A 15322-nucleotide genomic window follows, 5' to 3' on the forward strand; every position below is an offset into this window, starting at 1 on the left:
CTCTCTGGCCGAGAGAAGACTCTAGAAGTTGTCTTTTGATGGCTTGAGAGACCTCTTAGCTCGGGATTCCCAAATAAATATAGGTCTTTTTATTAATTGTTCTCAAGTGGGCCATTTCTACCCTCTCATTAGCCGGCGCTAATCAGCCTCAGCCCCAAAGGGCGCAGTTTTCTGGCCCTCCAGAGCCTTCCAGTCTCTGTCGTAGTCCCAGGACTCCTGCCTGCCTCTCCACCAGAAGAACCTGTTCTCGGGACTCCAGCTCTGGAGCATCTGCGTTTTATTATTTCACATGTTAAATAAGAAGTTAATTGCCACTATTTATAGCACTTAGTTTTCTAAGACAGTCACAATGGGTAATAGTAAGAAACTGTAGTGACTCAGGCTGTGGGCAGAGCTGGGCAATTTTGGTAATCGTCGGGTTGTTATGTGGTACTGGGAAGCCACAGCTTCTTGGACCTACCGGGAAGCTTCAGATTTGGCAACTACGGATAGGCTCCTATCCGGGTTGAGTTCATTTTAAGCGTGCGTGCGTGCATGTGTGCGTGCGTGTGTGTGTGTGTGTGTGTGTGTGTGTGTGTGTGCGCGCGTGCGTGCATGTGTGTGTACATATAGCAGAAGGGTTTCTTGCTTTGGGGAGAGACTGTCTGAACTCTGTCCAGGATCCTCCAAATTACAGGGAACCCCTGGCAAAGGCAAGTGTGCTCTGGCGTGTCAGGGACCACCCGTGGTGATTTGGCGGGTCACTTTCTAAAATGCCTGCTCCCATTTTCTAGTCAGAGGGCTAGTTTCAGCACAGAGGACTTAAGATGCGACCTAGCATCCTTGCTGACCACAGGAAAATGGTGACTTCAAGCCCCCTTCTTGTGGGAGTCTCACAAAGTGGCTTCATTTGGCATGTTTGTTCTGCCCAGAACTGTGTGGTCTTCTGAGAGTGGAAGGCTGAGGAGAGGGTGGAGGACACCAGGAGAACTTTCTTCCTTTGGAGCCTTTACTATGTGCCCCTTCCTTACACCCCTTTACAGTCTAGCTTATCCTATTGAGCAGGCGAGAGGAGGCTCACTAGGCATTAGGTGGGAATTTTTGAGGCCTGCCAAGCATTTCCAGAACTCTCTTCCCTCGAGAGGACCACCGTAAGCCCTCCCTGAGTAGCCTGACACTCAGACGGCACAAGCCCTCTTTGCCCCCCCCCCTTCCCTGTCTTGTGGCCCTCTGGGCTCCATTGTCCTCTGTCTCCATTGCTGTCCGTCTCCGCTCTGCAGAGCCTGCTTTCCCCTGTGGCGTTTGGCTTTGGCACAGAGTACCTGGTCCGCTTTGAAGAGCAAGGCCTGGGGCTGCAGTGGGACAACATTGGCAAGAGTCCCGTGGAAGGGGACGAGTTCAGCTTCCTGCTGGCCATGAAGATGATGCTTCTTGATGCGGCTCTCTACGGCTTGCTCGCCTGGTATCTCGACCAGGTTTTTCCAGGTCAGCAAGGAAGACTCAGGCTACTTTTTCTCCTGTGGTCAAGGGAATGAGATTTGTCTGGCCCAGTCTTCTAGTTTAAACTTGATTGCTCCCTAAGCTATTTGAACATAAGCTCACAGGGCCGGCATCTGAATTTACAACTAGAAGTTAAAACTCCACCAACCAATTATTGTCTCCACTTTAGAAGCAGATCTAGACTTGGAGATGGGGAGGTGGCTTGGTTGGTAAAAGTACTTGCTATGCAAATGTGAGGACCTGAGTTCAAATCCCCACAACCCACATAAAACCCCCGGCATGTCGGCAAGGGACTGTAACCCTAGTGTTGGGAAGTGGAGACGAGGGGATCCCAGGAACTCTTTAACCAGCCAACCTGGCCAGCACAACAAGCTGCCAGTTCAGCAAATGACCCTGCCTCAAAGGACTCGGTGGGCGCAGCAGAGGAAGGCACCTCCTCTAGCCTTGGCAAGCATGCTCAGGAGTATGTCTACCCACATACATGTGTACATATGGGTCCATATACACATGTGTGCGCACATGTAAACACACACACATACACACATGACAAGGGACAGGGAGAGAGGATACTGGGAAATAGGTCTAGAATTGGCTTTCCTGTCGCCACCAATCCATGTTCCCATTCCAAGCCTCCTTCCACCGACACCTCTTACAACCGGGTTGTTGCGGGAGGTCCTTCCGCTCCTCCAACCAATAGCTGCTGTGATACCAGCCCATTGGGGTGTGGTCTCTCTCCCTTTAAAAAAGCGGCTATTTCCTCTGCTCGCTCTCTTCACTTCCTGCTCCGCTGGAGACTAGACTCCCTTCCTGGTTGTGCAGATGGCTGTTGTCTGGGACGGTGATCTGTAAGTTTTCCCCTTTAAATAAATAACACCCTATTAATCATAACTCCAAACTGGTGTGGCCTTGTTCGTGACTTACGCCTTCACCGGGTTCCCCCTCGCTGTATGCAGGTGGAGCCTTTGCAGTCTAGGCCAGATGGTGTCAACACTCTGTTCCAACCCCTTCGTGGTCCTCTCTCCTCATTCAGAGTAAAACCCAGTGTCCCGACTCAGGCTTCATCATCTGCCTTTCTGCTTACCCTCTCCACCCCCTGCCTTCCCTTCCACACCACGTCTCCGGGCTCAGGCCACCACAACCTCCCCCACTGATGTTCAACACACTAGCACACTTCCTGGGCCGCCCTTCACACCTGCTGTTTTCACTAGCAGTGCCTTTCTCCCCAGGCTATGCCTCCAATCTGCTGACTCGGCTCCTCACTCTGCTCAGGTCTCTGTTCAAGTGTCACTTTTATCGCAGGGAACTTTCTAGACTGAAGAGTACTAGATCTTTGTCTTCATATGACCAATATTCCCTCTGTGGCCCTAACCCTTTACCCTACTTTTTTACTTTTTAAAGCACTCATTACCGCCTGGCATGATGTGGAGTTGTTTTTTTGTTTGTTTGTTTTGTTATTTTGGGGGGGGGCCACCACCCAGATCCCAAATAAATCACAAACTGAGGTTTATTTTATCTTATGAATGCCTGGTTTTAGTTTGGCTTGTTTCTAGCCAGCTTTTTTTTTTTTTTTAACTTAAATTATCTATCTTTTGCCTCTGGGCTTTTACCTTTTTTTTTATTTTTGTATGTCTCCCTCCCCCCGCCCCTTCTTATTTCATGTCTGGATGTGTGGCTGGGTGGCAGGCCCCTAGTATCCTCCTCTCCTCCTTTTCTCGCTCCTTCCTTTTTTTTTTTGTCTTTTTATTCTGTCTGCCTGCCAATCCCACCTATCCTTTCTTCCACCTCGCTATTGACCATTCAGCTCTTTATTGGACCAAATGGTGTTTTAGGCAGGCAAAGTAACACAGCTTCACAGAGTTGAACAAATGCAACATAAAAGAATACAACACATCTTTGCATCATTAAACAAGCATAAACAAACATAACACCTCCTAATATTTCACAATAGTGACGTAACCTTATGTATGCATTTATTGACTTACCATCTTTCCTAGGAGAGCCCCACAAGAGCAGAATTAGGATCTGTTTATTTCGCAGCGACATTCTGGAAGCCCTGACTAGAACTTAGTATCTCATGGACACCGAATCACTATCTAATACACCTGCAGCCTAGAAAATCAGCTACTGGGTCAAAATTAGCTGTTTGCGAAGTTTTATATTCCACTTTGCAGAAACTCAGATTTTTCCATCAAATCAGTATTTCCTATAGCTGGAGCAGTCCTCTCTTCACCTGGATGGCCTTCATGTCAGCCCTTGCTGTACAGTAACATCTGGGTCTAGCTCATGACGCCCTGGCCAAAGCAGACAGGAAGGAGTGAGAATGGGCTTGGAAGACCAAGCTCATGGTCCTCAGAAATAAGCAGCTAGAACCAGGTACGGCAGAGTTCAAGTGAAGCCTGGGTTACAGTGAGATCCTGTCACAAACAGAGAACCAAGTCAATCAAACAGCAACAGGTGTGCAGCAACCGCAAATGGGAAAAGATGGCCGAGTCCAGCAGCCTGGGTCTGTGTCCCTCCTGAAGGACAATGTGTTTTCCAGAGTTGTTATCACAAGGGCTTAAAATAATAGAGATTTTTTTTTTAAAAAAGCTAGAAATCAAAAATGAAGCTGTTGGGAAAGCCATGCTGCCTATAAAACCAAGCTTCTGGAGGGTTCTGACCCTCTGGCTTCCCTGACTTGCAGGCACATTGCTCCAATCCTCCACCTCATGTGGCTTCTTCCCTGGGTGCCGGTCTTCGTGTGACTATGTCATGAGGCCTCTATGGGGTCACCCTACTCCAGGATGACCCCACCTAACTTAACTAAGCCATCTACCTTCTAAATAATGCCACATTTTGAGACAGGAGGTTGGGACTCTGGCGAAGACACTGGAGGTGTGTTTTCTCAAACACCGTCCCGTTCCCCGCCTCTACCATTTATTTCCACTCTGAGACTATCCAGTTAGGGACAATCCTGTAAGACCTCCGTCCGATCCTAACACTACCAGAGCGCTCTCTTTTCGATTTGCGGCTTTATTGTAATGGCTATGACTCAAGGACTGCCATAAGGTGGGGAATGAGGACAGGAATGGAATGGCCTTCTCCGGGCCACCCCCTCCCGGCACTGAAACGTGGTTGCCACCCAGAATCTCTTCAAATCCTCTTCCTGAGGTTTGGAATGGTCTGCAGCCCCTTACTCTTCCTGGAGATCAGAGGTTGGGCTGAAAGGTCGCTCTTTGCACATCTCTTCTTTCTGGTGAGCAATACCCAGATGTGAAGTTGCAAAGAGAACTGAACCAGAAAGTTGGGACCTTTTTTTTTTCCCCCTTAAAATATGGCTGAATCCGGTCGAATGTTGAGAATTGGTGATGTTAGAACCAGATTGCCTGCATTAGGAGTCTCGCATGTTGATTTCATGGGGCAGATGGCTCCAAGTTAGTGCACCTCAGTATCTGCATCCTTCAGACTCATATTACTTCCCGGTTCCTAGGGTTTTCAGAATCCACTGCTGTCATACATGGGAAGTATGTAATACGCACGGTATATAAATAGAGTCCAACAAATAGTTGTGATCTCCAATGTTATTGCTTTCTGGTTAACTGCTAAAAAAATTGTATGATTTAATTCTTTGATAACACTTATTTCTTGGGAAACTGATGTCATCAAAGATCCTCATTGCCAGTGTTGCTGGTAACACCGCCCAAAAATCCCATGGTATTTTGATTACAAACTTACTGAAAGAAGCGCCCTGCCTGATAGCCTGTGGGTAACTGCACAATGCCTTGTGACCATCAATACCTGTTGCTATAATCTGAGATTTCACTGAGTATATTGTAGAGCTTGTGTGATGGGGGGAGGGGGCGCTCACTGTTTTCTCTTTCTTTACTTTCCTGTTCTCAGGAGACTATGGAACACCACTCCCCTGGTACTTCCTTCTACAAGAGTCTTACTGGCTTGGAGGTGAAGGTAAATTGGGTGTTTTGTTTGTTTGTTTAATTAAAACAGCCAAGTGGTGGTGGCACACGTCTTTAATTCCAGCACTTAGGAGGCAGAGGCTCTGTGAATTCGAGGCCAGCCTGGTCTACAGAGTGAGCTCCAGGCCAGCCTGGTCTACAGAGTGAGCTCCAAGACAACCAAAGCTACACAAAGAAACTCTATCTTCAAAAAAAATTAAAACAAAGTGACAACACCAGAAACACTTCAGGATTGAAACTAATTCCTTGGGGTTTGTGCAAGAGGTGTGGAAGGTGCCAAGGTGGCCCTTTATATCAAGTCACGATTCCTGCTGCCTGCGGTTGGCCAGCAGGCCGCCCAGCATCACAGCCTCCATAAGCTTACCTCTGGTGAATCACAGAGCCAGAGCAAAAGGTGGAACATTGACAGTTCGTGTCTGGGGATTAAGCACCTGTTGAAAAGGGGTCGAAACATTTCAGGAATCAAATATCTTCTTCCTGCTTTTAAAGCAGAGAGCCAGGAATCATGAAGGGAGCTTTGCTGTCAGCCTCCGCTGCCTCCCCTCTCCTCTGTCCTTATTCCCCACAGTCTTGAAAGGCACGGTAATTGACTCTCTGAAGATGAGGCAGAAACTGCGCTGTGGACCCCCAAGGCAAACACTACCGCAGCTCTGCAGCTGGAGAAGAAAGTCAAATGGACGTTTGCTGACAATGCCTCGTAAACACAATTTATCTTTCCTCCTAAACAAACAGGTGGCCAAGTGATTTCTGGAAATCATAAGAACCCCTTAGATCATAGTCCTTTGAGTTCTGAGGCGGCAGAGGAACTTTAAAGCTATGAGAGAAACGTGAAAGCTATGAGCTACAGTCTCCCCTAGAACTGGGAGGTTCAGGAAGGAAAAAAATGTTTTCGAATGTTCGACCTCACCTCTACCTACCCATGCTTCAATGTGGATGACCACACCGGGGCCGGGTTCTAGCCTTTAAGCACTGATGCGGTGTTTAGTTTTCTAAGGCTTAATCTGAGTCTTTAAAAGGCTTGTATAGATCTTTGTTTGTTTGATGTTTTGAGGGTCCCCCCTTCCAAGTATTTTTCTCTATATACATTTTTAACACAGCTCAAGCAGCAGTGTTTTGACAGCCCAGTGTTTTTCCATTCCATTGTTTTGTGTGTCGTGTGTATCTACAAACTTTCAAGTGTCTACTGTGATCAAGTTATCGACCCATCATAAATGGGAGTGTCTAACACAGGGGTGCTCCTGGAGTGTTCTTAATGTCAGTGAACGCCAGTGCTCTTGCTCATCTGCCCCCCACCGTTATCCCAAGAGGTGCTCTGCCATTCAAGACAAAGAACAAAAAATCTCGAGAACCATGTTCCTTGAAAATGAGACACATACACTTTTGCTGACAGAGGGAAATATGTTTCACCTGTCTCGTAAGCTGGACGAAATTCAATCCCTCACTCTATCTGGATCAGAAGGCAGAGGAGTCACTGCCCAGCTCCTCTTGTCATAGACACAGAAATGGAGACATCCATTTCTTACAGAAATCCCAGTGGATGCCAGCGACAGAAACTAGAACATCTCCCGGCGAGGAGGTCAGCCACCGCAGTGGTTATCTAGAAAGACATTTGTTCTGGCTGGTTTATTCCACCTGAGGACAGTGTGCTAGCCCGAATGTTGACCTCGGGAATTGTGGAGAATGAACTCGAAACTGCTCCAGGAAGTGGAGTCAGACATGCAGCAGGCAGCACAATGCTACTACTCAGCCTCAGCCTGCTGCTCCCTCCCATCCTGCAGACAGAGAGGCCCTGGTGAGCAGACACTGAGAATAGCCACAGATGCTGGCCCATCTGCACTTGAACCAGAGCCCTAAGGGTTTGGTGCTGGTGGCTTCCTTTGGTTCCTGCTTCCTCTCTGGCTGGACAGCCTTTCTGCTTCTTCCCTTTCCAGGATGTCCTTGACACCCTTTTATACCAAATGCCAATTAAAAACAAAACAAACAACCCCCCCCCACACACACAAAGCGTGTGTGTGTGTGTGTGTGTGTGTGTGTGTGTGAGAGAGAGAGAGAGAGAGAGAGAGAGAGAGAGAGAGAGAGAGAGAGAGAGAGAGAGAGAGAGAGAGAGAGAGAGAGAGAGAGAGAGAGAGAGAGAGAGAGAGAGAGAGAGAGAGAGTGATATCACCCTTCACAATCCTGAATATACCAAGCTCCACCCTGGTGTTAACCTCAGGATTCTTAAATGCCCAGATAAGTGGTTTTCTCAAGGGAGCTACTTCTCAAACTTAGATTTACGCTGGCCACCCATCTTATCACTATAGATGAATTTTTGCTCAAGGCTCCTGTGACTGACATGTTGTAGGTTGGAGCCAAAAAGGACCAGGTGGTAAGCTAAAGAAAATTAACCCATTCCAAATTTAATCCAGGGGCAGATTTTTTTATATGTCTGTTTTTGGTTTTGGTTTTTCAGTCACGATTTCGGACATGGGAAGCCTAGCGTATTAACTGGAAGAGGTGAGGGCTGGGAATGATGCGGGTGGGAGAGCGCTTGCCTAACATGCATGAAATTCTGAGTTTGAGTCCCAGCTCCCCCTGAAAACAAACACCAGAGTAAATAGAAACTCTTTCAGCTCCAAGGCTCCAATTACAAAAGTCCCCCTGGGCCTGATGAAGATGGCGCAACCAGATTTGAGTATCTCTTGGCCTGGCATCAGGTCAGAGCTGGAGGCCATGCAGCAGGCTGGTCTCAAAGCAATGCTGGCTGTTAAGGGAGCTGTCTTCCCCTTGTGGTGGGGAACTCAGTTGTTCCCTCTACCCCTCCTCTCCTTGCCTGTCTTTACTGAAGAGTCACATAGGCTTCTGATTGGTTCAGGTTGTTCAACCAGAGAAGAAAGGGCCCTGGAAAAGACTGAACCTTTAACAGAGGAAATGGAGGATCCGGAGCACCCAGAAGGACTGAGTGGTAACGCCCGCCACCCCTCCCCCCACTTCCCAGCCCCAGAAAAGGGCAGAGCGAGCCAAGGCAAAAAGCTAGGAAGCTTGTGCCAGCAGTGCCAGAGCAAAACCACAAGATGCCTCCGTCTCTTGACTGATGTTAAATCTGATGTCCAGCTGTGCATGACGGACATGAATGGTCCAACCCAGACATTAGTGCATGTTTCCTGGAGAAAGCAAATCCCAAGTCTGCAGTGTGTTTGTGCCCTTGTTAGGCAAATCCCGAGTGAATTGCACGAATGTGCTGACTTCCGAGGATTTAGCCAGAACAATGACTTGGGTCACTGGGACTTGAAGCGGATATGAGCTATAAGGAAAGACAAAAATAAGTGCTATCAGGGGAAAGAGTCTAGCAGAGCTGGCTGCGTGCATTTCGCTCAAGGTTTATAAACCCTGGGTCCATTCACTAGCACCATCAGAAGCCTTTCCTGGCTGTGGAGGTTACCTAATCGTTCCTGGGCTAATGGGCAGGCTACATAAGACTTGTGCCCCTGGCTTTTGTTGCTCCGTCTTCCTCTTGATCTAATTCTTGTAAGGGTTCTCATCCTGGAGTGTATGTATTTCTTGGGTTTAGGGAGGTGCCTGGGCTCTGATTTAGCCTGATGTTGGTGTGAGAAGGTCCAGCCTCCAGGTGCCGCTCGGGTACCTCTTGGCAAAGCTGACGTTGGAGACCTGGATCCTCACGGAGTTGGTTTGCAGACAGAGATGCCTCTGGAAGACCCTCCTCCCGGAGTGGTTTGACAAGGCTGAAATGACAGACAGTGAAACTGAGGATGGGCTTCCGGTTCAGCTTTAGGCCAGACTGGGAGGCACAGACAGACAGACAAAGCAACAGATTTAGGGACAGAGCCAGGGAGCAGATATTTGGAATTAATTGATGATAATTAGTCTGGCTCTGTAGAGTGTCCTGCAGAGAATATGTGGTAGGGTCAGGGGAGGGAGAGAGTTGGTCAGTCAACATGAAGGGGACAGGAAGCATAGGGAGGGAGGAGCCACGATGAGGAAGAGTGGGCTGTCCAGGAGTGCTGAGGGGTGAGAGCTGGTGCCAGAAACCCATGAAGAATCCTATAGACTGAGCTTGAGCGCAAAGATGGAGCTTGGGGTTAACTCAATATGCAGGCAGGGACTATTTCAGATGAGAATGGGCTCTGGGCTCACACCCTAACTCTGCCCCTTACAAGCCGTGTAACCTCAACAGAACACTCACTGCCTCTCAGTCTTGGGCTTTCTAACCGATTGAAATGAGTGTGAAATGAGGTCAGGCTTGGAAAACACCGGGAACAGTACCCAGCTCACAGTAAGTGTTAAAGCGATGGCCAACGCCGTTATTACCGTGGCGAATTTGATCCTCTTTACAAAGCTACAGCCGTGCGGGCAGGCGAAGTTACAGGCAGAACACAGGATTGAAGAAGGCACTGTGTTCAGTGAGCACGGTCGTTTGGGTGTTGCCTTTCTACCCAAACTCTACTACAATGTGCTTTTCCTTCCAAGACTCCTTCTTCGAACGCGAGCTTCCAGGGTTGGTGCCGGGAGTGTGCGTGAAGAGCCTGGTAAAGGTTTTCGAGCCCAGTAGTCGGCCCGCTGTGGACCGCCTTACCATCACTTTCTATGAGAGCCAGATCACGGCATTCCTCGGTCACAACGGAGCAGGGAAAACCACCACCTTGTGAGTTCTCTAGCAAAGAGGCTGTCCCCATCCCATCCCATCCGTCCATCATCCCCGGCTTCACTCTCCCCAATATCCTCAGCCTGTGCTTCCCTATTGAATTGTGCTAGAAACAAATGAACAAATAAATAAAACACCCTTGTTGTGGTCCCAAGAATTTCCAAAGCAAGCTGGGTGTGCTGGCTTAAATGCCCTTAATCTCAGCACCTGGGAGGCAGAGGCTGGTAAACTCTGTGAGTTCAAGGCTATCCTGGTCTACAGAGTGAGTTCCAGGACAGCCAGAGCTACATAGTGAGATCCTGTCTTGAATGTAACCCCCTCCCAAACACTGCAAAATAAAATTAAGTAATAAATAAAAGTTAAAAAAATCTCCTAAGAATGCTGCAGTATTCAAAGCCCACTCGAGTACATGTAATATTTGTTAAGAAGCAGGGAGAGAATGGGGAGTAAGTGTATAGCCCCCTTCCTGTCACAAAAATGGACGTTCACGGAGTTTGAGTGATTTTTTCCTGCCGCCTCTGAGTTGATGGCTCAGTAGGTGCATTAGCCAGATCCTCTTGCCACAGTCGCCTCCTGTCCCTAACACCCTTAGTCCCCTCCTTAATCCCCATCCCTGTCATCCACAGTGAGGATAAAGCCCTGGCTGTCTATGTCCAGGGTCTGTAGAACACCTCGGTTTCAAAGGAGCACTCCTTTTCCTACCAATTACCAGGGTGCTTCACTTGGCATGGGACCTCTGTTGGGGGTTGGTTACATTTCTAAGGAAGTGTAGAGAGACCGGTGGCGGAGTACACGCCTGGCAGAAGGCCAGGTGCAGGAAAATCTGGATCTCTGGGTAGACTTCTCGGTCCTACAGTTCTTCAGGGGCCTGAGCGCCAGCTGCTGAGGTTCCTAGGCAGAGCTCCGCTGGGGAGTGGGGGGGGGGGGGGGGGGGGGGGGGGGGGGGGGGGGGGTCACCAAGCCGCGTGACGGCAGCCGTCAAATCCTTGGCTTCCAGGGCCCCGGGAAGGAACAGCGGTGAACTCCCTGTTCTGGAATGTGCTCTTGGGGCTTTCAGTGCGAACGGAATGTGGGGCCGGGGCCATTGTGCTTGGGACTGTTTCCCTCTAGTGGTAGATCAACAAAGATTTCGGCTTCTAAATACGGGCTCCGAGAGCCTGCGATTTTATCAGGGCTGGGTGTGGCAGTCTAGGTCTATCTCCCTGGCGAACTCCCGAACTCCCGTGGTCCGGGAACAGGAAGGTCCAGCCAAGACCCCAGGACATCTTGAAGATAAACACATTACTTCACTAAGTGCAGAGATTCAACTTCCCCTGGAGTTGAAACACGACACTGCCCAACACCGGGAATAACATAACACCTTAAAGTTTCACTTCATACTGGTTCTGTTCTAAAGTACCTTTTGACTCACTAAACCCAGACATCTACCTAAGCAGGCAGGAGTCAATATGTCTTGTTTTATTAAAGAAAGGGGGGGAAAAGATCACAACATAGTTATGGGCTTTTTATGTTAGGGATCCAAAACTGAAGTTGTGAGTGGTTAATTCCTGTGCCTGACTGCGGTCAGGGTCAGTTCATCAGCAGACACACAGTGAACACATAGGTGGGCTCAGCTTCCTACCGGCATTGCCGTCTTTCCTGGGCTTTGTAAAGGCAACAGCCAGTTTCTCCACAGTCAGGGTTGCTTACCCAGGCAAAGCAGTGGGCTGTGTTCTCAACCCCTTTAACTGACCACAACACAACAGTGACCTCAAGGGCTAGCCACCGGATGACCACTATGACAGACCTTTACAGTGGACACTACAATAGTGACCACAACAGTGACCACTTTGGCTGATCATATCAGTGAACACCACAGTGACCACATGACTGATCATGACAGTGACCACTATGGTTGACCATCCCAATGGGCACTACAACTGACCACTACAGTGATGGATGAGTGATGTCGTGTCTGAGGCTGGGAATCCCCAAAGCTCTTGAAACTGGTCTGGAAGCACAGGAAATAAAGAGTAGAAAAAGAAGGCCCTTGTGGTTCTGGGTACCAGGACCTGAATGTAGGCACTGGTGCTAAGTAAGCCTTGTATAGAAAATGTCAAGGCCCCTCAGCTGACGTAGGTTTGAGTTTAATAGTGAGCTAAGGCAGGAATCACTACAGGCATCCTTCTGACCCTGGAGTGGGGTTGCCATCCTCCCCTGCTGAGTCCTAAAGCCCTTTCCTTCTGACACCTAACCCTCTGTTTGGCAGGTCCATCTTGACAGGTCTGTTGCCACCAACATCGGGGACCGTGCTCATTGGGGGGAAAGACATTGAAACCAGCCTTGATTCAGTACGCCAGAGCCTGGGCATGTGTCCCCAGCATAACATCCTATTCCACCAGTAAGTGAACAGGAGTTGAGATTCTCCAGGGCAGGGGTGGGCTTTGTGGTAGGGTACTTGCCTGGCATGTCCATCGTCCCTGGGTTCCATCTCCGGCACCAGGAGAAAACAGGACGTCTATTGGAAACGCCCCCGGCTGTGCTGGCCACTTTTATGTCGATTTGACAGGAGGGAGAGGAACTGGAAAGCAGGGATCCTCAATTGAGAAAATGCCCCAATAAGGTGGGGCTGTAGGCAAGCCTGTGGGACATTTTCTTAATTAGCAATTGCTGTGGGAGGGGGAGGGCCCAGCCCATTTTGCATGGTGCCACCCCTGGGCTGGTGGTCCTGGATTCCATAAGCCAAGGCGGAGCAAAGCCGTGATGAGCAAGCCAGTAGGCAACACTCCACCATGGCCTCTTCATTAGTTCCTGCCTCCTGGTTCCTGCCCTGACTGAGTTCTTGTTCTGACTTCCTTTGATGATGAACAGTGATGTGGAAGTGTAAGCCAAACAAACCCTCTCCTCCCTATGTTGCCTTGGTCATGGTGTTTCATCACAGCGACAGGAACCCTAAGGTACCGGTACCTTTTCCTCTCCTGCCCCCAGCTCACATCTTCTCTCCATCCCAATGCTTTATAGTCTGGTCCCCACCTTCAAAGCCCTTGTCCTGCTGGGGTAAGAATTGTCTCTCCAGGTGTGAGACTGTGCTCCTGGTGCTCAGAGCTGAGATGTCCCCGCCAGAGGAGTCACAGCAGCTTCTTTCTGACGCCCACCCCAGTGCGTGCCCTGAATACTTCTGGGCAGGAACCAGAAAGAGGAGCATCGTTCCTTCTCCACACTGAGCCCTGGTGCCAAGGGTTGCCCTTTCAGAGGGCCTTCATGCTGGCTAGCTTGAGTTTCTTTCTTTTCTCCTTTTCTCCTTCCACCTTCTTCCTTCTCCTTCTCCTCCTCCTCATCTCTCTCTTTCACCCCATTCTCTTTCTTTCCAACCAAAACTTATTTTATGTCCTGACTCTAGTCATGTAGAAGGAAAGTAGGGGTTGAAGGAGAGAAGACAGCCAAATACAAAGAAAAACACAACCAAACAGAACTTACACGAGTCATTCTACCACCCAAGAGGCAATCGCTGTCAACACCTCTAGATATAGTTCTTGAGAAATTCCTCTGCACGTGCAGACGTGCCTGCAGACTTGCAGGTTATGAAGGAGAGTAAAATTATATGTACAGTTTTGTCACCTGACTGTTTGAAACGGTGCTTGCTCTTTAATTATCTTACTATGTACATGGGTGTTTTGCCTGACTGTATATCTGTGCACTCTATGTGTGCCCAGTGCCTGAGAAGAGGGCACCAGATTTCCTGGAACTAGAGTTACAAACAGTTGTGAGACGCCATGTGGGTGCTGGGACTCGAACCCAGCTCCTCTGTAAGAGCAGCCCATGCTCCTAACCACTGAGTCATCTCTCCAGTTCCATAATTGCTTTTTTTGAACTTAAGGTGTTAATGAATGTCTCTTCATGTGATTACATATTTCTTTAAGAAGGAATTTCTAATGTTTATAAGTACAAATGTACGATCCCAATGTTGTTTTACTTTTGTATCATAAATAATAATAAGATGAAAAATTTTGATTGCTATGCCTTTATATTCATCTTTAATTTTTTTTTTCTTTTGAGACAGGGCTGGCCTTGAACCCGGAGATCAGCCTGCCTCTGCCTCCCAAGTGCTGGGACTAACGGTGTGCCCCAACACCGCCCGATTTCATCTTTATTTTCTAAGCTAAACTGCTAGAAATGGAATTGCTCAGCTCATTGCCCTTCTCCTTGTCCTGTCCCCACAGTCTCACAGTGGCTGAGCATATCCTGTTCTATGCCCAGCTGAAAGGGAAGTCCTGGGAGGAGGCCCAGCTGGAGATGGAAGCCATGTTAGAAGACACTGGCCTTCACCACAAGAGAAATGAGGAGGCGCAGGACCTTTCAGGTGCTTGGTACTGGAAAGAGATGGGTCTTCATCTGGAGCAGCCATTGCCTCCCTCCCGGTGCACCTCAGCAGAGGAGTGGGGTGGGGCAGTGGTTCTCAACCTGTGGGTCACAACCCTACATAACAGATATTTACATTGCATTACGGTATCCAAATTACAGTTATGAAGTAGCAACGAAATAATTTTATGGTTGGGAGGTCCCCAAAACATGAGGGACTGTATTAAAGGGTCACAGCATTAGGAAGGTTGGGAACCACTGGGCAGGGCCTTGTACCGGGGTGAGCTCCTAACTTCTGTGAAATTAAAGATCCAGTCTTCAGATGAGCAGGTGCCAGGACACAAGGGTGGCCTTTCTGCATTGATGAAGCCCCAATGCCGCTATGTCTTTGGCCAGTGCAGGGATATCTAAGGTGGCAGTTATCAAACTGTCAGATTTGAAGAGCCTCCACATGCCACCAGTCCTGGGCTTTTCTCGTCCCCATGCCAAGGTATCTGTGATAAGCCACCATCGCCTTCCTTCTGCCTCCAGGTGGTATGCAGAGGAAACTGTCTGTGGCCATTGCTTTTGTGGGAGATTCCAAGGTGGTGGTCCTGGACGAACCCACCTCTGGGGTGGACCCCTACTCCAGGCGCTCCATCTGGGACCTGCTCCTGAAATATCGATCCGGTGAATACTCCGTGCTCAGCACCCCGTGGTCACATTGAGGTTCTTCCTGGAATCCCATTTTTCTCACACCTAGTAGTTTATAGCTAAGTACACTAACAGCTGTAACTGCGCTCGCTCCCTTGAGACCGCGGGTGAAGTTCAAGTTCAAGTGAGAGCCTCCTGAGGTATTTACATAAACACAAACAGGCTGAAATAGTCTAGAAGGCTGGACTGGAGTGTAGCTCATTTGGTACAGAGTTTACAA

The 15322-nt window shown here is 48.9% G+C and overlaps 1 protein-coding gene across 1 annotated transcript in view; it reads left to right on the top strand.

The window, feature by feature from the left end:
* Positions 1-15322, top strand: part of Abca4 (ATP binding cassette subfamily A member 4) — a 147251-nt gene that overhangs the window by 87842 nt on the left and 44087 nt on the right. Inside the window, exons 16-22 of the mRNA XM_050149669.1 lie at positions 1260-1464; positions 5359-5424; positions 8284-8373; positions 9897-10071; positions 12320-12451; positions 14271-14410; positions 14941-15078. Of these exons, the coding sequence (XP_050005626.1) occupies positions 1260-1464; positions 5359-5424; positions 8284-8373; positions 9897-10071; positions 12320-12451; positions 14271-14410; positions 14941-15078 (946 nt within the window). The remainder of the gene's footprint in view (positions 1-1259; positions 1465-5358; positions 5425-8283; positions 8374-9896; positions 10072-12319; positions 12452-14270; positions 14411-14940; positions 15079-15322) is intronic.

This window comes from Alexandromys fortis, unplaced genomic scaffold (assembly GCF_014885135.2).
Source record: "Alexandromys fortis isolate MF-2015 unplaced genomic scaffold, M_Fortis_MF-2015_v1.1 scaffold_19, whole genome shotgun sequence".
Taxonomy (NCBI): domain Eukaryota; kingdom Metazoa; phylum Chordata; class Mammalia; order Rodentia; family Cricetidae; genus Alexandromys; species Alexandromys fortis.